This window comes from Bactrocera tryoni, chromosome 5 (genome assembly GCF_016617805.1).
Source record: "Bactrocera tryoni isolate S06 chromosome 5, CSIRO_BtryS06_freeze2, whole genome shotgun sequence".
NCBI classification, from domain to species: Eukaryota; Metazoa; Arthropoda; class Insecta; order Diptera; family Tephritidae; genus Bactrocera; species Bactrocera tryoni.
This window is the reverse complement of record NC_052503.1, coordinates 10261158-10286132: the sequence shown is the minus strand read 5'-3', so window position 1 is coordinate 10286132 and position 24975 is coordinate 10261158. Positions and strand designations below refer to the sequence as shown.

General features: G+C 33.7%; 1 protein-coding gene across 1 annotated transcript; it reads right to left on the bottom strand.

Annotated features, from left to right (window-relative positions):
- Window positions 1-562: 562 nt before the first annotated feature.
- Window positions 563-16307, bottom strand: LOC120778894. The gene is made up of 6 exons (XM_040110942.1): window positions 16183-16307; window positions 9737-10610; window positions 2029-2297; window positions 1462-1683; window positions 1212-1408; window positions 563-1091 (listed from the first exon to the last, which is right to left on the bottom strand). Exons 2-6 carry the CDS (start codon window positions 10489-10491, stop codon window positions 960-962), a joined length of 1575 nt encoding a protein of 524 aa, XP_039966876.1. The 5' UTR covers window positions 10492-10610; window positions 16183-16307; the 3' UTR covers window positions 563-959.
- Window positions 16308-24975: the final 8668 nt, after the last annotated feature.

The window sequence follows — 24975 nt, the reverse complement described above, 5'->3', positions numbered from 1 at the left end:
GGCTGACTCGATCCCAAGTGGTAGATAATAGATTAAAGCAAATCAGCTTATTTTGCTGCTATTGCAAACTATTTCTGTAATATAGTTTTGTTATTTTGATCCATCGGTTGGGTTAGGGGCGTAGCATAAAAATGGCAATTATGTTCTCATCTTCAAGTTTTAGTTTTGTTTCAGTTAAATGAGAGAGAGCATTGTCAATAAGTAATATTGCTTGTATTGGCAACTTCTTCTTCTTTAGATACCATTTTACCCAATCAAAAGCCAAAATGTATAATATTTATTTTTTAATTCTTTAGTCTTATCTTTTAGCATCAATCCACTAATGGTAAAATTTCCTTTACGCATTCGAATGAATCACAAATCTTTTCAATAGATGGGGGCTCTACTTCCGTTGGTTGATTATTGTTGTTCATATGAACTTTAGAATCAATGCCCAAACCAGAATGGAAAAAAAAAAAAAAGATCTCTTGTACAATTTTATTTTCGTAACATACGATTATTTCGCAAAAAGAGGACGACTTTTTGATCAAAATATGGTACTAAATAAAAAAAGAACACCGTGTATTTTTCGCATAGTTCAGGTTTTCATTTATATGTATATATACTATTTATTGACAGTAAATGCAATAGGGTTCGTTAAACCATCGTTTTTTGGATACACGAGTATTTGTCAATTTGGTCATTTGTAAATGGCAAGTTTACTTATTTATGTACATATTACAATCATACAAGCTTTCATTTAGATATTTATTTACAAATATTCTAACACACTTATGTATTATTGTCTAAAGAATCATAGGTTGAAGTCAAATGCATATGAAGTCAAAAATTGATAATTGACAAAATTATGTAAATTATGTAAATTATTGATGAGAAACACTTTTTCACATTTTTAATAGAAAATCATTAAAATACGCTAGAGCTAACTTAATTACATATACAGTCTAGTTCTTTGATTTCTACGGACAATTGGCGTTAGGTCCATTTCGGCACTTCATTAATAGATTTAGCATGCTCTCAAGCCTGTTAGTCCGGGTCTCTGTTTGGTACAGATTTGACTGTAACCGACTTATGTCCTGCTGCTGCTTTTCCTAGATTTGAAATTGTTAAAAAAAGACGTTATCTAGATGTATATACTATATGAACATACATATGTAACAGGACAACATCCAAAAATGAAAAATATTTTAATACTGTTGCAGTACACTTACTATAGTACTTAGGCGACTCTTTAAAGTATCAACAACACTGTGAGCAGCTTGAAGTGATTTCTGCAACTCATTTGTATGTACCCTCTCATTTGCTAAGGAGCGCTCAATTTTCTGAAGACGAGCACTAACATCCTTATCACTTGACTCGATTTCATTTTCTAAATCCCGTGCTTCAAAAGCATCATCATCTTGCAAACCTGTAGAAGACATCTGTTGTATATATATTTCTCCATTTAGGCATACAACTTACCGATTTTCTTGCAACTTTGCTGATCCAATTGTAAAACGAAACCTTTGCGGCATTCACAAAAGTATGAGCCAATTGTGTTGACACAGGTCTGGTCGCATGGCTTCTCTTCTTTACATTCATTTATGTCGTGTTCACAATATTTCCCCGTAAATCCTGCGGGGCAAGTGCACGTATCAGGTTCAGTACAAGAGCCACCATTTTGGCACCCAGTGCTACAAATGGCTGTTAAAGAAAAGTAAAGTTAAAGAAAAGTTACAGATTACAGTCTGAAAATAATGCACAAAATAGTACAATTCATGTAAAAAAGAGCTAAAATCGAGCACATCCAAGTAGTGAGAACATAGGAATGTTTATGACTGGATATCAACACAATCTTATTTCATCTATACTATATGTACATATACCACGCATCTTTAACTTCTTAATCTTTTAGCGCACTACAAACTTCAAACACACATGGCTAAATTAATTATTTTGTTTTAAATACCAACATTCTAATCTACCATATACCATATGTATCTATGTAAATGTATGTACAGTAGTATATATTACGTGGCAACCGCTTACGTTTTGAGCAGGAATCTGATTTTGGAAATTCGCGTTCCCAACCGCTGCAGCAGTCGTATGTAACTTGTTGCGATGCCTTATGGCGAATGACATCGCGAAAAGCCTGCTCATGGACTAGCTGAACTCTGGTACACATCTGATTTGGATGTTGCGTCTGCACTTGAACTGCGCTGCAAGGCGTGTTGACATGTTTCCAGATCGGTCTTGCATAGACTTCGGTTGTTTTTACGGGCATGGTGATGGTGCGTTGCTGTACACAAATATGTCGTCTGCAAGTGAAATTGATCTACATTAGTTTGAGACAATTTTATTTTTATAAACGGGACGGACATAATCTCAATGTACTTTCTTTGATCACAAATTTGGTAGTCTAATTTTGGTAGCTCATATCAGTGCCACAGTAGTGGGTTGAACTATTCCCACTTTTTAAAACCTGTGACATTTTGTGACCCTCTGTGAATTTGGTAACAAATATTATTTATTACTCCATTAATAGCATTAATGTAGTTCCTCATCCACATACAAGGTGCATTCCAAAGTAAACAGGACTTTTGAAAAAAATGAAAAAAATCAATTTATTTTATTCAAAATAGTCTCCTTCTGCTTCAATACAGCTTTTTGCACGGTCCAAAAGCATGTCGAACGAGTGTTTTAGCTCGTTGGCCGGTACGGCCGCCAGTTAGCCGGTGCAAGCCTTTTAAATGGCCTCTACGTCTGCATAACGCTTTCCTTTCATTGGCAAATACATTTTCCGAAAAGGATTTACGGATTTAGATTGGCCCACATGTTGATCGTCATTTATGTCCTCACGACCACTTTGAAAACGTTGAAACCGCTCGTGCACCCTGCTACGGGATAGGCAATCATCGTCATAAACTTGTTTAATCAATTGAAACGTTTCGGTAAAAGTTTTACCAATTTTAAAACAAAATTTAATGTTGGATCTTTGTTCGAAGCTCATTTTCGCACCGATAACACAAACATACTGACACTTAAAACGCAATAACTTCACTTCCTTCATCAATGAAATGTCATGAAATTCTCATTGGACAATCGATAAAGATAGCAGATTCTAACGCACCAGTCGACATATAGATGGCGCCACCAGGGGGCGCTAGATTCAAAAAGTCCTGTTTTCTTTGGAACGCACCTTGTATAAGTACATATTAATATATGCATTTGCATATACATAGGTATGCTCACATGTTATGCATATGTATACATACATATATAAGTATAACCATTGTCAACATCTTAATTAAAAGCTTAGGAGTAAAGAAAGCTGTGAGCATTCAGAGAATGTGTTATGAAAGGGCCTATTATGAGAAGGCTCTACGGTGAAGTTGAAGTGAAGTTGAATTTTAATTCCATAAGAGGACATACACGCGCATTCCGCGTATTTTATATTGCTGCAAACCTGTTATTCAATCTTTAAAAAATAGCACCTTGCTAAAGTGAAAAGTTTTTGCATCGCTAAAAGCTAAACATACATACATAAGTATATAGTATGTATTTATCTACATACTATGTACTGTCATGCTTTCGAGTTTTGATTGATAGTCACATACACGCAAATCATCAAATATATGTACATACATATGTGTAGAGTTGACATACATACATACATACACAATTCTTATAATTAAATTCTAACTTCTTAGCCAAACTTATTATTTACAAAAATACCGTAATACCGTACTCATGAACCCGTTAGAATTAATGCACTTTATGAGGGGATATTATTTAGCTATCGCCATTGCGTACTTAATGGTTTTTTCAATGCATTAATTCAGTACAACTGATTAATCGGTGTTATATTTGACAAAACTATAGTATTGATAATTTATTTGTTTTATCTTTATTTGTAAATAACATTTGCTCTCCATTAATTAGTTATTTATAATAATATTTAATCTACTACAACGCACGGCCAGATCTTCTAGTATTTACATATATGAGTATTAAAAAACTGTTTTAATTTTCTTTAAACTTTACAGGTAAATAAAGAAAATATGTAATTTCAAGTTGTGCCTGGATGGAGAGAATTAGGGTGCAGTGGTAATTGAAATTTTGAATGCATTTTTCATTTTTCAGGTTCATCACAGCACACACATGCGTTACTCTCTACCATACATACTACAATACATACATATATATACATATATGCATGTACGTACATATAGGTGTGAATGTATGCTACTGAAAATTCGCGAAATTCCCTTTTTGCCTAATCGGCACATGTATTTTGACGGTGTACATGAAGCTAAACATGCAGCACTTGCGGCAGCCGCTTTGACAAATTAAAAGCATCTCGGGTGCAACGGCTGCACGACGATTAAGTGATCAATTTTGTCTCAGCCATCGCAGATACGAAGGCACTTGATTCTCTCACTCCATCTTTGCGAGTGCTATTTTTGCTGTAAACCATAATATTGAAAACGCGTTCACGATATTTAATATAAATTTTTTAAGAACACACAAACTTCTCCAAAGTTTTTAGTTCTTATAACTATTACAATTTTTTATGCAAAGAAAATTGAAAAAATGAAAATTTTATGGAAGAGTTTAGCACCCTACTTCTACAAGTACATACATATGTATGTATATGTACACATGCATATTTATACATACGAATTTTTTCAATAGTTCATTGTCCTTTTCACCTTATGAATTGTGCCATTAAATTTTTGGATAAACATACTTATGAGTTATGTGTTTATCTGACTATATGTACACACAATGTACATACATATGTAAATATGTACAGGATATGTAAATGTGTATGTACAGGATAAATTCCAATATGACCGTAAGTTAAAACTTGATTCTTAACATTGTTTAAAATTTATTATGGCATCCTCTTCTAGACAATAATAGTGACAACGGCATATTGAATCAAAAATAGGAGGAACGAACATACATACATACATACATATGTACATATGTCTGCTCTGAGAGTCAATTTTGAAAAGTGCAGAGAGAAATTTGACTTAAATCCCAATATTTTATTAATTAATTCGATACAAGAAAATTTCATCAAACATACCGTAGACAATTGTGTAAATTATCAAATACTATCAACTCTTATTATAGTAGTTGTAGCTTAACTGTCAAAATTAGGAAAGATTCAAGAGCGATTATCTATAGTACATTATTTTGCGAATTTTAAAGTTTGAATACATTGAATATATTAAAAAAATATATTTGTACTTTATTTTTTTTATTTATTTATAAACATATCTAGCTGAATGAATTATAAAAAGTGAAGTGATCTTCAAAAAAATCGGCGCTCTTTAAACACATTATCAATTTTTCCAAGTAATATCTATTATAATTTAGCACTTTTTTGTTAAGAAATATGTTTTAAGGACTTACATTGTCCACTGATCTATTAATATGTCATAATTATAATACTCGTATTTCGTAAAGTTAATAAAAAATTTGCAATATTATTTAAAATTAACAATATTAACTAGCTTGAAAATTTGAGAAATACTTCCAAATTCTTTTCAAACGCTTCCCGAAAATGTAAATTCATAGTGGTTTTCAAGTAGACCGATTTTTGTAGCCTTCCGGCAACTAGTTACTATAATCCACCAGTTGACTTTAGTCAGCAAACTGTGAGAGGTACATACATACCATAAGTACTTTTACAAGCATGAACATTTCTCTTTACAAACCCAAAAGTGACTTTCTAATACATTTCCCAACAACCTCGACCTTTCCAGAATCGAAATAATTTCTTAATGCCTACAAAATAAAACTAATGTATCAACTTTTGATATTGGTTTGGCTGACGTCTTTTGTATATATTTTGTTTCGAACGTGGTATGATCTTGTATACATTAAATGCACAAAACATGTACAAAAAAATGTAGGCTACGTGCCTTTTACTTCGCAACAAACGGACACCACCTTCACATAAACAACTTTTTGTAATGGAGCCGAGATTGAATTCAAGTAATTTGGTAAAACTACCTCAGCTAATAATACAAATCACTGAATGCCGCTTGAGTCTTAAGGGGCTATACCAGTGTGACACTTTCAAAAAACTTTTTTTTTTGCTTTTTCGATAGTTTATATACTCAAAAATATCCTGTGAAATCGGCGGTTTTGAATGGCAGCGTTCTAAACAGCGACCGCTCAGAGGTGCAAACATATACTGAAACTTTAAACGCGTTTTTCTCGAAACGACATTTTTCAAAATTGCTGACATTATAACTCAACGAGAAATCGACCGATCGACTTCAAATTAAAACTAGATATAGTTGAATACATTTGCTGTACAATAAACTACGATCTTTTTGATTGGTTGAAAATTGTAAATTTGGCATTAAAAAAACGACAATTTTTTTGTAAAAAAACGATTTTTTTTTTTCAAAATTACTCCATTTTCTTAATTTTTAATATTTTTCAAAGATCGTAGTTCATTGTATAGAAAATATATTTAAGTTTAATAAACATTTTGAATTTTTTTGTTTCAGCTACTCAATCGACCGGAATCATGCCAGCAGTTCAGGCACTTTTTTTCGGCACTTCTGCAGACAGCTCATAACTCCGTTATTTTTCAATATTTTTGTAAAAAAAATTTTTTTAATATAGCTAAAAATATACTTTATTACGTCCATAGAACGTCGAAACATTCAATCTAGTACTTTCTTTAAAAAAAATTCACGAAAATCGCCTAATTTTTCATGCGTCACACTGGTATAGCCCCTTAATTTTTACAACTTCTGATCTCCGTGTGTATTCAAATGCTAGTTTTTATCTATTCAATACTAACGTCTCAAGTCGAGCGCAAACAGATTTTTTTTTTAATTTAGACAACTACGCTGGTACTACTTACGACAAGTGAATAAGTAAGAACGATACTCTGGTAAACTTCCGGGATGGGGTGGGATAAAAATTCATTACGTAAAATTATGTTTGAGTCAATTATCACCCCACTATTAAATGTTGCATGCCACTTATAATAAAAAAATACGAGATATGTACAATATATGTATATTTATATATGTAAGTACATATGTGTGCACCTAAGAATTGTATTGCGAAAATATAGCAAACACATATACATACATATATGTACATATGTATGTTATAACGACAACATACCTATGAGAAACAAGTTTCACCTAAATTAAGTGCGTTATTTGTTTGTGGATACTTTTCAAAAGCTGAGTCGAGTATTTTGTGATCTGATGTTTTGCATTTTTATTCAAAATGAATTCAAGAGACTTTTGGTTTTTAAGGTCAAGTTTTTTATGAAGGGTTTCAATAGCTTTGATTTAGATTATGCAACGTCCTTAATAAGTAATTAATTGCTTCGATAAGTATACATATGTAAATAACTGGCGGTTAATTTTTACTTAGCTTGTCCCATAAGTAGGAAAATTTGAGGTGTTTTAAGACCTTTCCAGACGGATATTGAGCTAGAAAGCTTTTATGTAGTAAAACTGTAAGTCATGAAATGTTCGGCAAGTATGTATGTATACATATAAACATTAATTATTTCGTAGATAGTTGACATTAATGAAGGGCCAACGACTTATCATTATTGGGGAACTAGTTAAGTGAAACTGTACTATTGAAACACACTGTTCGTGCGAATGATAACTCCACTAAAATTGGTTCAGTATTTCTTGACGTCATAAGTAAATTGGTATTGCAGATAGGCCAGTCATTCATTTACCAATTACATTTCAAAACAAGTTCGACTGTAATGCTCACTGTGGCAAGAGGCGTTGGATTCTCCCATTAAGAGGTTTAATATACAATCTCGAAAACTACAAAAGTTTATATACATATATAATGTTTAGATTTGAAACTACGAAAAAGGCGTTATCTGTCTAAAGAAGGATTTCAAAGTTAAATAATATTACACTCAGCGAAACAAAAAAAGCCGCACTCAAAATATTTTGTAATTTTGATGTTTAAAATTTAATATTAAAGTTTATTTTAATAATGTTTGTATAAAAATATTAAATATATTATAACATTTCACGAAAATATATTCAAAATCATCAAAACATATAGTGTTGAATTCAGTCCCCACAAAAATAGTGGACCGTTTTCAAACGTATAGTGACGACATTAATATTTTACTAAAAATATTTTTATATTATAATTTTTTGTTTATGACACATTAAAGTCTTTTTGGGATTGATTTTATAAAGCATATAAATATTCGGCGATTACTATTTTGAATCACACTTCTATTATTTACCTCAATTCAACCATTGTTTTAGGCTGATTATAGCGTTTATTAGGACCCTTACCTTCTCTATTGGATTGAGATACAGACGCTTAATGACTAATTCAATGCAGTAATATCCAAATCTTCCTTTAATTTTCCAATCTCAAAAGTCAAAATTAACGAATTAACTCTAAACAACCAAGGAAGAGCTATGTGCGGGTGTAACCGAACATTTCATACTCTTGCAACTTACTAGGATTAAAGCCAGGGAAGTACCTTCAAGTTTTCAGTTTAGAAAAACATGTTCTCTAAATTTTATTGAGATAGCTTACATATTGGCCGATGTATGCGGTATAAAGTCCTAAGAGAAATATCGCGTGTAAAATTTTATTTGGTTCGGACGAATCTTTTTGGTGCGGGGCCACGCCTATTTTTCAAAGCTTTTCAAACCACAGTTGCCAAATTTGAGTTCCGTATATTAACTTACGGTTTAATTATGGCACTTTATACGTTACACGATTAACGACGTTTTTTGGGCGTGGCAGTGGTAGGATTACTCCCATCTACAATACCAAACATCTTATGGTGCCAAGAGCATGTCTAGCGAATTTCATCAATATACATATATTAATTGTGGCTCAAGTTACAGCTTGCACGGACGGACGGACTGGACAGTTACTCGGATTTCCACTCGTCTCGCCAATTGTTTATATGTAAAAAGCCATAACTATCTCGAATAGTTTTAGGTGATACATACAACCGTTAGGTGAACAAAACTGTTATACTCTATAGCAACATGTGGCAAGAGTATAAAAATTACGGGAGTGGTTTACCCTAACTTAAGGAGCGAGTGCGATAGCAAGGTTATAATCCTAAAATAGGTGGCCTGGATCATTTTCGGCTAGGGGCACCAAGCTGGGTACCACCCCTTCCGATATAAAATTTCGTTCAAGGTTCACTGAGCATTCTTATATTAAAATGGATTTTCTGCCAACCGGTCAACACGTCTTGCTTGATAACCGTCAGGTCAAATAAGGCTAAACTTTGATTCGTCAGAAAACATTACAGAGATCTTCTTGGTTTGCGTCCATAAAGTTTATTTTTTTTTTTTTATTTTCTGCTCAAGAGTGGCTTTTTACATGTATTCTTCATAGCAATCCCATCTCGTTAAGCCGATTTTGAACTGTTTGAGTTAAAATATTATTACTAAATGATTTTTGTAATTGCTTTAATTATATGTAAAGAACTTTACATGGGGGTCAGTTGAAAAATTAAATAAAACTTAGCACTAGTAATAAACGTGACATACGGCAACTCTGACCTAAGAATGTATAGCATCTTTCAATATCTCACCGAAGGAATATACTTATTATGACAATCGCCGCCCCTCTGTTTGAGTTTATGCCGGAGGTGGCTTTTGAGCCAAAATATGGTTTGCCACAAAAAATGTAACAGATTATAAGGTATCATAATCAATGCAAATTAATTCTAATCAATTATTACTTCACTTACTTTTCCATGTCTTTGGAGTCGATATTATTTGTCTCGTTTGGCTCATCGGTAGTATGGCCCGAGTTTAAGCTTGGTGGTGTTGCCGTAACGTAACCTCGTCGTGCCGGCACTAATGGAGGAGGAAGAATTGTTGATGGTGTGACTGTTGTATGCAGAGGTACAAAACCATAACTTCGTCGAGTATTCACCCAATCCGGACTAGTCATTTCAGTTCCATTCGGACCGATAAGTTCCACATCATCACTATTGTCGTCGCCTTTTCCACCATTGTCACCTACATTTACGGTACTGAGCGTAGGCAAACTTTTTGGCGACTCAAACGTGTTGCTATGCGCATTGTAGACATGATACTTCCAGTCTGGACTAACTCGATGATTTCGAGCGCCACGTGGTGAAATATTATTGTTATAATAGTTCCTTGAACTTAAGCGACGCAGTCTCGTCGATCTTGTTTTATTGTAAACCTGTTCCACTTGAGCATTAGGGCCAAATGAGGACAATATTTCGGGCTGTACTTGTCGATGTTGAAACTGAATCCTTTGCTGCAGTCGTTCTTCTTGTTGTGGTACAAAAAGTGATTTATGATACCGCTGTTGATGAGGGTGATGATATTGATTTCTCTGAATCGTCAATTCCTGTGATTGATGCGAAGCAGTGTCTTTCTGCCCTATAATGCTGGCTTTCGCATAAACATTGGCATTGGAGAAAATAATAAGCACCGCGGATATGACTGCCCAATTCATAATTTTTGCCATTTTAGCATAAGTGCATATGTGTAAATATTTCAATTCTTTTATATTTATTCAGCAATTGGCTTTAATCTTATTTAATACTTCCATGAAATATTAAGAATTCAACCAAAAATATGAAGGACCTAAAAAGTGATGGGGAAAAATGTTTATAAGTGAGTTGTCCGAAACAAAATGCATATTAGAGATTATTTACAAAATTCTTATGAATTCGTTGTGTTTGAAAATTCACTTTTGCTTAATGCCAAATCAACATTAGTTTATCAATGTCGGATTAAACCCTTGAATTCCCACGACTATCGATTCCATACCTGCCATACTATACTACGAAATATGGACATCAAATTGTGTATGTACGTTAACTCAAATATGTGGGTATGTAAGTATTTATAGATAGATACATATACATATGCATATTTGAACGGTATTATTTTCATAAATTATTTATTTTAATTTCAGAATCCTCTATTCCAAATAATACGTTTGGGCGTACAACAAAATCTTCATAACGCATGATTGAGCTTAGCATAATAATACGAGAATCGCTAGACGTTAATTCGAGATACCATAGAAGTATGCACATATATGTAAATACACATACACATACATATGTATACATGCACCATTCATCCGCATCCCTGATAACTCTGCTAGCGCTTAGGAATCCGTTGATGCATTTAATTATGAATTATGAATTCCAGGAATTTTCATATGACATACGTATGTATGTACATACATATGTATGTATTATGTTAAGCGTATGTATGTACGTAATTACATATGTATCTGCGCCTTTGTCTCCTTATGTATAAGATATTTAAAGTTGAAGTTTGTAGCATATTTATTTTACTGATATCCGGCAAAGCTAGAACTTCACATAAATTGAAAAATTTGATTGCTTTGTTGTATTATTTCTTGTCATGTACTCAATTAAATATCCGTATTCATTTTAAATCGAACACTTCTGCAACTGTTGACAGAATTTCCATATTAAATGAATTCCAATTTACGATTTAAAGCTGTTTTTTCAATGCCTTAAATTATTTTTAAAAAATTCGAAAAGGTCGAAAAATTGGGTCAAAAAAATTTTTTGTTTGAAGTCGACGCCATTTTTTTTTTTTTAAGTGGTCAACCCGATAACGACATCCTTACTAATGAAGAATCTTCTTGTCTTTTGTTTTTTTCTACAAGGGTTGAAATCACGTCAACCAGGTCGCACCGTTTTTGTTTGAAGCCCCCTCTCCACCGGCCCGTAGCTCGACGAATTTTGGTTTTTTTCTTGCAATTTTTTTTATATTATTAAAATGTCAATAAAAAACATATAAAAAAAATGGATGGTAACAATGTTTTTCATTTTTTTATCTTAGTTTAAAAAATGTCTAAAATTCGTGCGCCTAGACCAGAATACCCCCTTAAAACTTACTCCTAGGCTTTACACATACATACATACATGTACATATGTACATATGATCAGGGTTCAGTATCAAAGTAGTGCTCAGTAAGAAACAATATTTTTTCTAAAGCTTTATATATTTAAACATATAGTACATATGGTATATTATGTTATTGCTTCCATACATAAAACTTTATTATTAAGCATGCCTCAATAATAATAATGCATATGGTAAGTAAAAGAAGCGTTTGCTGTTGAACGTGCCTTCAATTTATTGACCATCTGTCAGACAATGAATTAAGCATATGCGCCAATTAATAAGAAGCAGTCGCTGAAGTATGGATTACACTACACGAGTGCTGAGGAATCGTGAATATGTCTTCAAACTGAAAAGTTTGTGTGATCGCCATCTCGTTGGCGACGGGTTTAATTATTCAAATTACAATTAATTTTAAATACAAACTGACAATGGCACTGGCAGAGACTAATGAACTGTAAAAAATATTAAGTGATATTACACACATATGGTAAAATTATTACACAAGTCCCTAAGCACCATACCGAGCAGACCCATCCTCCGCTGGCATGTATGTAAGTACGTATGTGTTCATAAGTGTTAATCAATAACTATATTAACTACAAAAGTGAATGTTCGCCCACATGTACATACATACGTAGAAATGTACATATGTATGTATATACATATGTATGTATGTACGTTCTTGTAACATGTGTATGTATGCACGCAACGTACCCAGAGTGAACTATCATAATTGAACTACTTTACAACTAGAAATTCCTAATTGAAATCGAAGTAATCAGGAAGTCCTTGATTATAGTTAAAAATTTCGAAACGAAATCAAGTAAGAAAGAGCTAAGTTCGGGTGCAACCGAACATTTAATACTCTCGCAATTTGTAAGGATCTAAGCCGGGCAGTGGCGTAGCTACAACTTCGGGCGCCCGGGGCCAAGGATGTTCTGCCGCCCCCCTTTATCTACCTTTTTACAAGTTTCATGAGGTGGTTCGAACAAAAGTGAATTTTTACAAAATATCTTCGATATTAAGTATATAAAATTTAGGAACTAGAAGCCACGCAAATTCTGAAGTTCCAAAATTCTCACAATACGGTTTTTGAGGAAATTGATAGTAAATTTACAAGACATCTTATTAAAAGCCATAGAAAAACCCCATTTCGCCCTATATCTTGTTCACTTTTGACACAATTTGCAGGAATTTTTGCCCGAATTGGAGTTTTTAAATACCATTTTTGAAAATTTGGAGAAATAAAATTATTTGTTACATTCAAAGCATAGGGTAACTGTGAGAGTGACAGGTCGCAACGACAGAGTAAAAATAAAGATACTGTCACTCCTACGTCGCAATATGTCGCTCTGACGCTCGAGTAAAAATTAATATTTTTCATTGCTTTTCTTTATCTTTTATAATAAATTTTGTAAAAAAATTTGTAGAGGTATTTTTCTGAATATTAAAAAACAGCGAAGATCGTTTTGCCGCCCCCAAGACGTTGCGCCCGGGGCACTTTAAATAGTTTTCAACCTAACCTTTATATGGGAGGTGGGAGTGCTTATAATCCGATTTCACCCATTTTCACACTATCAAAGGAGGTGGCAAAAATATTTACTCTGCCAAATTTTATTGAAATAGCTTTACCACTTTCTGTACATTAAACACATTAGGTGACCACTTTTTAAAACTTTTCAGCCCACAGATACTCCTCACCACTACTCTCTCTCTATCAAATTACAGTTTTATTTTATAAACATGTTTTTGTTAAATGCCATTTTGGGGTGTTGCAATGGTCCAATTACGCCCATATGCAATACCAACCTCCCTTAGGTGTCAAGGAACATACATATGTAGCAAGCTCTCCCAATTTTATTCAAGTTATCGCTTACACGAACCGACGGACGGACAGACAGGCACTCGAAATTTAACTCATCCTATCATTTAGATACTTTTTACATATATACATACATACATATGTGCATATTTATCTCGATTAGTTTAGGTGATACAAACAAGAGTTAATCGAGTTCGAAATGACATGAGTTAAGCCAACTATAAACGGTATACTAGTGACTCTTTATATGTATAGTTTTAGGATTATTTTCAATGCATTGATGAGATGTAATTCACAAATAATTTGTACTTGTAGCACATTTACTACAAGTATATTTGACGAATGGCATTTTGGAGGACTTCAGCATGAAAAACACAAGTTGCTGGTATGGGACAGTCAGCTGACTAGGGTGTGCAGGGTACATACATACATATGTAGTTGTATGTTATTTGTGTATGTCTGCGTTTCTACGGAAGTAAAGGCAAAATCGAATCCACGCCAAATGCCATTTGAAGAATTTACTGAATCTGTCATTGTCGTAATGGGAACAAAGAAGAAGCCAGTCATCCATGATATGTTCGCCGAAGGTTGAATCAGTCGTTTTTGATTTTTTGTCTCATTGAACTTTCTCAGTGTTTGACACTTTTCCTACAAATTCTCTGCAAAGCCAGCCAGCTTAGTTACCGAACGGCTGAATTCATTTAAATCGAGCTCTAGGAACAAAAGCACCAATTTACTCGACTGTTGCCTTGTGAACAGGCTACACAATCAATTAAAATCTGCACATCGTCAAACATTGCCGGACATACGACGAGTCACTTTAACAGCAATTAATTTTTTTCCATTTCATGGTTTTGTGGCTGTGTATAGGAGATACAACTATCAGATTGGTGCATATTATTACTTTTATTCAATCCACACCTATGTTGAAAATGAAATAACTGCATATGGTTTTGATGAACTTTTTTCGTTGGCAACAATAAAGTGTTATTTTCCGAGATATTTACGTAGTTCCCGAGAGATTCTCATTCTTTTAATTCTAGGACAAAAGGTCCTTAATATTGGTATAAAATTAATTTCAAAAGGTAATTCAATAAAAATGACCGGAAATATAGATCAGGGTAAATATGCCGCAAAAATGCAAAATTTTAAAACCTGGATGAGGTTTATATTAGAAATGACCAATACTTCATAAAGCCTTTGCGCTAATTCAGGTTATAACTATACCGATTTTTCATAATTATTTTAAAATATTTCGATACATTCCCCATCTGACCTACTTATTAATTGTATATTCGTTAAGAATGACTGTGAATTTGGAAGAGAAGCCATAAATCATTAACGTATGCACATAACATTATATCTTCTGGTATATACATACTTATGTACATATCCATATACATATAAATATAAATATATATGTAAGTATATGTATATAAAGACGTCCGTCCAGTTAGTATGCAAATCATTGTGTAAGTAAATGTCTGCTTAAGCAGCTATTAAAAGCATAAGTTGTTTCCTGAATTTTCGCTTCAATTGTGGTTTTAAGGTTTTAGAGGGAATTAGGGTAAATTCACACTTATTAATAACACATACATACATATTATGTATGTAGTTGACAACAACATTGTGCTCATGGGTGAAATAAAAATCCGACTTTTTAAAATGACTTATTAATTGTATTATACATACATACATACATACATATATATGTATGCATGCATATGATCCAAGTAGAATGATCGCAGCGTTGTGACAGCTTATTAAAATTCCGGGAGTTAAAGCAAACGATTTTCATCTGCATGAAGTCGACATGCGTATTATAAGAGCAAATTTATTTAGATTATAATTACGAGATTTAGTTTCCAGGTACATATTTATATACAAAAATGCATTCATATCGCTGAATATTCATATTACAAGTTTACGTCCAAAGGGAGACCGTGCCCGAGCCCACTCGACGACTGAACTTGTTTATTTTATTATTTATATCGCTGTTGTTACTGCACAAGGTAAACATCGCCTTGGTGCTACTCGAAAGAAGACAGATGGAAAATCTGCATAATGATCAGACACTGAACACTGCAATAACCGAGAGGCAATTCAGAGGCACTTTTTAAGACAATTTTCGAAGCAACAAATTAATTTATTTCTTTAGCTATGTATAAACACAAGTATAGAAGAACAATGGCTGCCTGTACAAATTATTCTTAAGTCGCCTTCAAAAGTCGGATGGATACATTTCTGTATATTGTATTATTCTTAAGGACTGTAGTTCAAACGGTACGTCAGATATTCTTTAGCTTTTGCACAATTTCTGTTTGTATTTAAGTCACTTCACTTTTTAATTATATTATGCACATGTACATATGTATGAATGGTCAGTACGGAATTATTTCTTGCCACTCCTTTGAAGTTGAACATATACAATCACATATTTACCAAAATCCGTTTCTGAACGCTAAAATCTTAGAAAGCAACAACTATGGCGCACCGCCCGATTAACAATATCACGTTTATTTGTTAAATGTTGCGGTTCCGACGTTGCAACTTCTATGTCCGCTTGGTCGCTGTGCCGCGAGTCGACTGATCTCTACACTCAGACGCCAACTCTCGTTGCCAATTGTTTAAAGTTTAAACAAACGCGTTCAATGGCTTCTGCTTTGATGCAACTTCGACGTAATACATTCGCTTCCGCTTACGTCGGATTAACCAGCATGCGAGGAGATGATTCCATGTTCTCTGCGCACTCACTTACCAGCTTTGTGACAAACTTGCTGCTCGTCAGAACGTGTTTAATTGAGTCATGTTCACTTTCTTTGTTCGATGTTTTGTTTATATTTTTCTCTGGCCGCGTTCTCTGCAACGTCATTTACCCATGTTATTCTTGTAGAAGAGAATTTGCGTAGTTTTCTAGTTTACTGTATAATATATCTAATAGATATATGTACATATGTACTTCAGCTGAGTATCTACAGAAGTGTCAGCAGCTTCCTCGTTGCACAGTAGTTGTTGCCACTGTTCTCTGGTTGGACATGATATTTTACTAAGCCAACCGTTTTGTATTACACCCAAATCGTTTATTGTTAGCCCCATTATTATTGGACATTTTTATTTCAGAAGCAATGAAATGTTGCCAAAGCTGAGTTCAGCTTATCGTCTTATTCTGCTGGAGTGTTAAGTTGCTAGTTTAAATATGTAGATATTTCTTCCTTTGTGGGTTGGATGCTGTGGCAATAAGAAGAGAGTAATGGCTGGCTGGGACTCTACACCAACGTATACTTATGGACGTAAGATAAGAGAAGCCAACTGCTTGAGCAAGCCTACCTCAAGATGCATGTACATATGTACATACACTTACATAAGCTTATAGATGTGCGTGTGGGAATAAATTGCAAATATAAAATGTTAAGGGACAATATTTTAGTCAAAAACATAGCAAAAATAATAATAAATCCTGGTAGATACATGATGTTTTTACAAGAATATCCTAAACCAAAAGGGAAACCGTTTAATCGTATATGCTCTCACTTCAATTCAGTTCATTGTCATTTACAATTTTGATTGAAGAAGACTTGTATGTACTAAGTACAAGAAAAATAAGCCAGTTAAGTTCCATTACGAAAAATACGAGTACTACTTGATAGGCATATTAACACGTAATCACTTCATTAAATACATCAACACTACTCAATTGATGAAAGGTCTAATTTATAGTTTATACAGTGATTCAAAAAAGTTTTGGCACAGGCGTTGTCTTTGCTGAAAAATATATTCAAAATTGAAATGACAATTTTTTTTACAACTTTTTCGATCCGGTTCGTATTATTAGCTTACAAACGCTCAGGAAGGGTTCTGCATAAATTGTGAGTAAGTTAAGTTTTTGGGTAATATAAGTTTTATTATTATTTTTTTCTGCTCTATCCGACTTATTACTAATAATTATTTTAAAGTTGTTCAATTTTCGATACAGTACGTATTATTAGCTGACATACATACATGTATATCATAATAAGCTGAAAATATATTATTTCATAAGAAACGCGAAATGCATGTTAAAAACGGCTAAATGCTCATGAATGAAGGTTCTGCATAAATTGTGAGTAAGTTAATATTTTAATTTTTTCTTATTACTCATAATTATGTTAAAGTTTTTCAATTTTCAATCATTCCATGTCAGTGCAAAACTTGGACTAGTTATAGGGTGAGCAAAATGGCCGGTCGTACAGAAATTTCGATGGATTTTCGTAAAATTATAATGAATTTCCACGTGCAGCAAAAATCTTATCGTGAAATTGGTAGTATAGAGCAGAGACCTTATTCAAGTGTGCGAAATATTGTAAAACACTACATCAACACCGGAAATTTAGAGCGTGAGAACAGATCTGGAAAAAATTCGCACCACGTCAGGAATAGCTGCAGTGACTCAGAATACGAAGATTTCAGCATTAAAGACATACAGACGGGATGGGCAAATATAACTCAAACTTAGTAGAAAGTATCCGTCGACGTTTAGAAGCAGTTATTTAGGCCAAAGGAGGTTTAACAAATATTATTAATTAAAAAAAATCTGATTTAAAAGAATATTTTCCATATGTGCGCCTAAACTTTTTTATGTAGAAACCTAAATGTTTTCATTATAATTTCATTATCTTTAAAAATATGTTAAATGTTAAATATCTTTTAGTTAAATATATAATAAATATGTTAAAATTGAAACATTTGATTATTTTACTTTAGTAACTTCAAAGGGAAGCCTGTAATTTTTGGATAAACATTTAAGTTTATGGTGTGCCTAAACTTTTTTGATTCACTGTATGTAGCGTGCCATCAACGAGTTATCTAAATTTGCCACAAAGGAAGAGTGGCTTGAAGCAATCACCATACAAGGTGCCAGCAAACAATCAATTTTCATGTGCTCAAGCTCTGGCCCTGGCTGATATCTTAATCTAAGGCAGTGATTACATGTGTTGGTAAATTATAATAGATAGATTAAACTAGTAGAGCACTATTGATAAAATGATTTATTAAAATATATAATAAAGCTACGAGAACTTCTCAATGTGTGTATAGTATTGGTGCGCTGTGGTCTTTCATTTGTTTGAACTTTTGAGGATCGTTGCTTTTGTACTTAAGGAACTTTTTTGCATTAATTGCACTTTGAGACTTACTGGCATACCTAAATTAAACGGACGGCAGTTAAACTGACAGTATATTTTCTCACACGCTAAATTAATCATACATATGTATATGAACATACGTATATATCATGTAGATATGTATGTACATTAAAGATGTATAAATACAGTGTTATCGCAAGGTGATGCATTTAGATGAAATGCTTCCTTTCTTTTTACGTCGAACACGTTTTTGACCAAATGAGGTAACAAGTTGACTTCTATGCAATAGTTAAACAACAAAACTGGAATCAATTACAGAGGCTACTGTTAGCAATGTTGTCGTGCTACAAACAAGGGCAAATAAAACTGCTGTACGAGAATGATTAGAAGAAGGAATTTTTATTATAAAACAGGAAACAGTTAAATTTCTGTATAAGGTCACTGGAACCTGGGTCGAGCATGGTGGACAAAAAATAGTAAGACTTTTCAATTGAAATTCCGCGCGAAAACCCATTCCTCGAAATATTTTTTTTCTGGGTTGGTTTGACTATCAGTGAGTTACATTAAATTTTGTGCGCGGAATCAAATTTCTGTTGCTGAAACGTTCAGAATGTTAGGAAAGCCCTTCGCTGATAATTGTTTGTCGCGAGCAAATGTTTTTAACTGGTACAAATTATTCAAAGAGGGTCGACAATGCGTGGACAATGAACCACATCCAGGACGATCATCAACATCAACTGATGATCAACACGTCAATAAAATAAAGGAAATGGTGTTTGAAAATCGGCAATTAACATTCAGAGATCTTACTGGCGTCGTTCAAAAGTCTCAGTGAAACCATTTTGAAGAATCATTTGGGCCTAGAAAAATAAAAGCACGATTGATTCCAAAATCACTCAATTTTTCCGAAAAACAGAGTCTCGTTAACGTCTGTGAAACAATGCTTTCCGACTACCAGTATGTCATGAAACGTATTGTTACTGGCGATGAGGCTTAGATCAATGCTTACGACCCCGAAAAGGACAATCGATCGACCGAATATTGTGGTTATTAAGGTTATGTTAACTGTTGTTTTCTCCGATTATGGAGGTGTGGTGCACTCCGAATTCCTTCCGACCGGCCAAACTGTCAAGAAGGAATACTATTTAAGTGTTTTGCGTCGTTTACGCGAAGCTATTCGTAAAAAAGGTCGGATTTATGAGCCGATAACTCTTGGTTTTTGCACCATGATAATGCACCGTCGCATACTAGATTGATTTTTCGTAAATAAATGGTCTGAATCAACCAATACCAAGAAATTCTTATGTTGTAGTAGAGCCCAGCCAGCCATTACCCTCTTCAATTTTTTTCCACAGCACTCAACCCACAAAGAATGAAATATCTACATATGTACATATGTATGTACGTATAAACTTAACATTCCGGGTTTAAAAAAACTTTTAAAGAGACGTTAATACTACGAATAAGTAAAATCAAGGGTTACATTACCTGTTGAACACACCTCATACATATGTATATATGTAAGCACAAATGCTTGAAATGTAAAAACTGCACTTTACATAACTCGCCGGAACTCGGTCTCTCTCAAATTTTTGAACGTGCTACCTAAGATTACCATTTTGTATGCCCACATGTGCCGTTATTCTATTTAAAGTTCACCGTATATGCTCTTTCATAAGCAGCGCCTTTGTCCATTTATTTAGTGCTTTTATTCATTTGGAGTGTTACAAATTTGGTTGGTGTTCGTGAACTCTTAAGCAGCTGATATATGTATGTATGTATGTGCATGCATTCTGTGTACATACATACGTATGTATGTTCACAAGCGTGCATCGAATGATGAATCGAATTTCGCTCTTGCATTGTGATATTGTTTTCTCTCTTATAATACTCGTATTACCGCAGTTAGCTGCTTGTCGCTGGTTTTAACAAAGATTAATATTAACGAGCTTTTGATTGAGCCGATGAAACTTAAAACTATTACTGTGTTGTTGTACTTCTACATAATACACTGAATCTTCCTAATGAAGCACGCCCACATTGGAAAATTGAACTTAAAAAGAAATACTCGATCTGCAGTTGACCCGCTGAGACACGCTGATATCACTAACCCACTAACGCATTTCTTCCATTCAACATTGCATTCAAAGGTGTTTAAGGCAATTAATTAAAATGGTAGACGCAATACAAAACAAATGCATGCATGTAGATGCTGAAATTGCTGCTGAAGTGGCTGATGTAAACATTGCCACGGCGATTAGACCGATGACCCATATGTATACATACGTGCCATCAAGTGCATACAGAGAAATGATACTAGTCAGACACCAGTCACAACTTGAAGTTCCTCACTTAAGTCGAATCAGACTTACCAATTTGTAGGAACACTGAAAAATACCAGTTGTCGATATGGAAAAAGACAATCCGCCGACTAGTTGGGTATGTGGTTCAAAGCAGTTGGCAAGTGGTATATTACTAGTTGACTCGGCTGCAAGATGGTTGCGCGTACTCTTATACTCGTGTATATTTACAAATCAGTGGTCAACATCGACACCTACACAGGCATTTGCTTATTCGTGCATATAAGTGTTAGAGCAGACAACTCTGCCGCACAGTGACTACGAGCGGACATTATAAGCCCGGTAAATGAGGGTCATATTCAATAATGAAATATTAGCACTTATAATTTTACAAAATTTTGTTGCAATATAAAATACTCGCTTCAAAAGGAAACTGACACACTGTAATTGGTTTATAAATGACTTTTGTTGACACAATAAGCTGCATCTTTGGCACTTAATATGATGGAGGTAATAAAAACACTGATAAAAGTCAACAGAACGGTAGTTGGAAGACGCTGGCAAGGGCACATAATGAAAAATTAATACTTTAAAATCCATTGAATTAAAAAAAAAAATTAATACAGTCAATAAATTTCATTGAAATCGAGTAAAGATCGCTGGCCCAAAAGCTTGCGGACTGCCATTTCCTTCAATATAAGTGACATTTTTCCATGTGCATACCTTACTAGACATCAATTGTTAGCTTTTAGTCCGGAACAAACCAATTCTAAAGAATCTATATAACTGTTTATATAGATGTTTAGCTCAATTTATAGATAAAAAACTCAGACGGTGAGCATTTTGACTCTTTTTTTAAATACAAAAATCAGATGCTTTTTGTCACTATATGTACTTGTACGTAGGCATAGTAAACAGATGTATTTGCTTCACACATACTTTCACTTTAAGTGGATTACATGCGTATGGATAAATATGCAAACAAAAATTAAAAAGATTTTATAAAAAAAAATAAATGTATAAAAGCTTGCTCTCGAACCTTTAGTATCAAGCAATTCATCGAAACCAGAAAACTGTAATATTATCTAGCCAGAGGGGCAAACATATCTAAAGCAAAACGAAAATGAAATGCTCAAAGTCCAATGAAAAGTAAATGAGCTTACCCAAACCGCCAAAACACTTAGCATTGAAGAACCGTGCCAAACTTAAAGCATGGCGGATCAAACTCAAATCCATACGGTAACACCCAGCAGCTGCAATTGCTGCTGTCTCAGAACAAAGGGCTTGGGCTTGGCGACAATATCAAATGTCTGCTAATAGCCGGATCCTTTTATTTGCACTCCCATTTATTTGTAGGCCATGAATACGAGCGCTAAGGCAAAAAACGGGGTGAACCGAAAACAACGACTCAGAAATACTATATTTTTTGTAACACATGAATATATGTGTGTACTTTTGTTATGAGACTGGTGTCCACACCAGACATATGGGTGTGTTTGCACACGTGAATGTGTAGATACTTAAGCATGCACATGTCACAATTTAAGCAGATAGTTGTAATAAATTATATAAAAGTGCATATGTATGTAAATATGTCGACTTTTTTAATTATAAGTAGAGACGGAACTCCTTCTGTAAAGCGAAAAGTTCGTATAATTTAAAAAAAACTCACAAACCATTTTGTTGGCGAAATTCAAAATCTGAACATATTAAAATGAGCTGTCTTCCAAGATTTCAATATTATTTTTGTAGTTCGATGCGTATTTTAACAGGCATCAAATAGTCGATTATCATGGCGCGATAACGGTCGCCAACGCATGGTCCATTTGGACCAGTGGTCCTTAAATTTTTGGCAGGGTCACGTTTCAGTTTGAGTGTTACAAACATCGCGACAAACTTTGGGATATTATAAATCGCGCCCTATTGATGCATTTGTTGGGGCCAATAAGAATGTATATACATTTAATAAAATATTTTATACATTACATTATAATGGGTGATTCAAGTAGGGGTACTTTTTTTAATAGCCTGTCACGGTAGTTTTTTCAGTAGGTATTGCTTGGCATTTCATCTTGGAAAGACTTACGCTTGAACAACGTTTACAAACAGTTCAACTTTATTACGAAAATTCATGTTCTGTAAAGAATTTGTTTTGTGCGCTTCGCTCATCTTATGGTCAACATAATCGACTCCGAATCGACATTATCACCCATCTTGAGATCCAGCATTCATTATGGGATAATATTTAAAGGAATAGACCACATCCATCAGGCAGTGAAGAAAATATAGCAGCCGTAGCTGAGAGTGTTCACGAAGACCGTGCGCAGCAACTCGAACTGACGTATGGAAATACTTGGCGCATTTAAGTCGAGATCTTAAATTGAAAGCGTACAAAATACAGCTTGTGCAAGAATTAAAGCCATTCGACCTTCGCTAGCGACATCCCTTCGCTTTATGGGCTCTTGAAAAGTTCCAAGAAGATCCGCTTTTTTCGAGTCAAATTTTTTTTCAGTGATGAGGCCCATTTCTGTACCGTTATATGGGGACTGAGTGGAGTTATCTATAGTTCTTATAATCTTTGCTTTAGGTAAATTTGTTTGTCGCAGCTTTAGTGGTTTAGTAGACATGTACTTTAATCCGTTTAGAGGGTGGAGCCACGGGCACTTTTTCCAAATTTTTAGCGCACAGATGCCCTATGCTACTTAGATAATGAATGCGAAATACCGTAGGTACCAGATGTACGAGGGGAAATGATATAATTATTTACTTTATTCGAATATTGAATAGTCACATTGTATAAATATGTATATAAGTATTTAGATACATATAAGGTGTTTAATCATTAATAAAATTACTTCCTAAAAACATACATACTATATGTAATTTTAGTATAGATGCATATCACGATTATCGTGTTCAAACAGTGATAACAGTCCTCTCTCGTGTAACCAATGACAAACGGGTAGAATAGGTAAATAATATACATACCTATGTATGTATGTATGTATGAAAAATTCAACTTTTGTTCAAGTTTAATGAGATTTGTTGAAAATAGAGAACTTTAACTGTAGATTGCTGCGCGTGAAAAAAAAAACATACTAAATAATTCAAAGAAGCGCCGCCCAAATCGCTCAAAACTTTTCAACTTTAGCTTTATTTATCATTTTTACTGGAGAAAACCGCTATTTTAATAAGTTTGGTTTCTAAAGAAATAAATTAATTGTCGTTAGTCACGTTTTGTTGCGCGGAAACTAGCAATAACAAACCAGGTAAATCAAAGTTCGGGTGGATTTAGTTATTAGATACTTTCGCAAATTGTAAAAGATTTGAAAATTATTATTATGTAAAAGATTTGAAAATTATTTGCTATTTGGAAAGTTATTATATTATATACGAGAAACTTAGTATAAAAATTCACACAAATATATATGTATGTACTTACACGTATATGCATGAATGTACATACATATATACATTTATAAAGTTTTATAAGTGTAGAAAAGTCAACTTCCTTTTTCAACGTGATGATATTGGCGTTACACCGGAAGTATTTAAACGTATAAGCAAATATACGTACATATGTATATATTTTTGTATTAGTTAATGCATTATCAAATCGATGCATTAGTCAGCTGTCGCGAGTTGAAACGATGATTAATTTATGCATAATCAGCCAGAGTAAAATGCACTGTCAGCGACGAGGTGACAAAAGAATTGTTATAAAATAATTATATATTCTGATTATATATATACATATAATTATATATATGTATATGACTTTATGTAGTCAACAAATTTCCATTCTCTGGCTGATT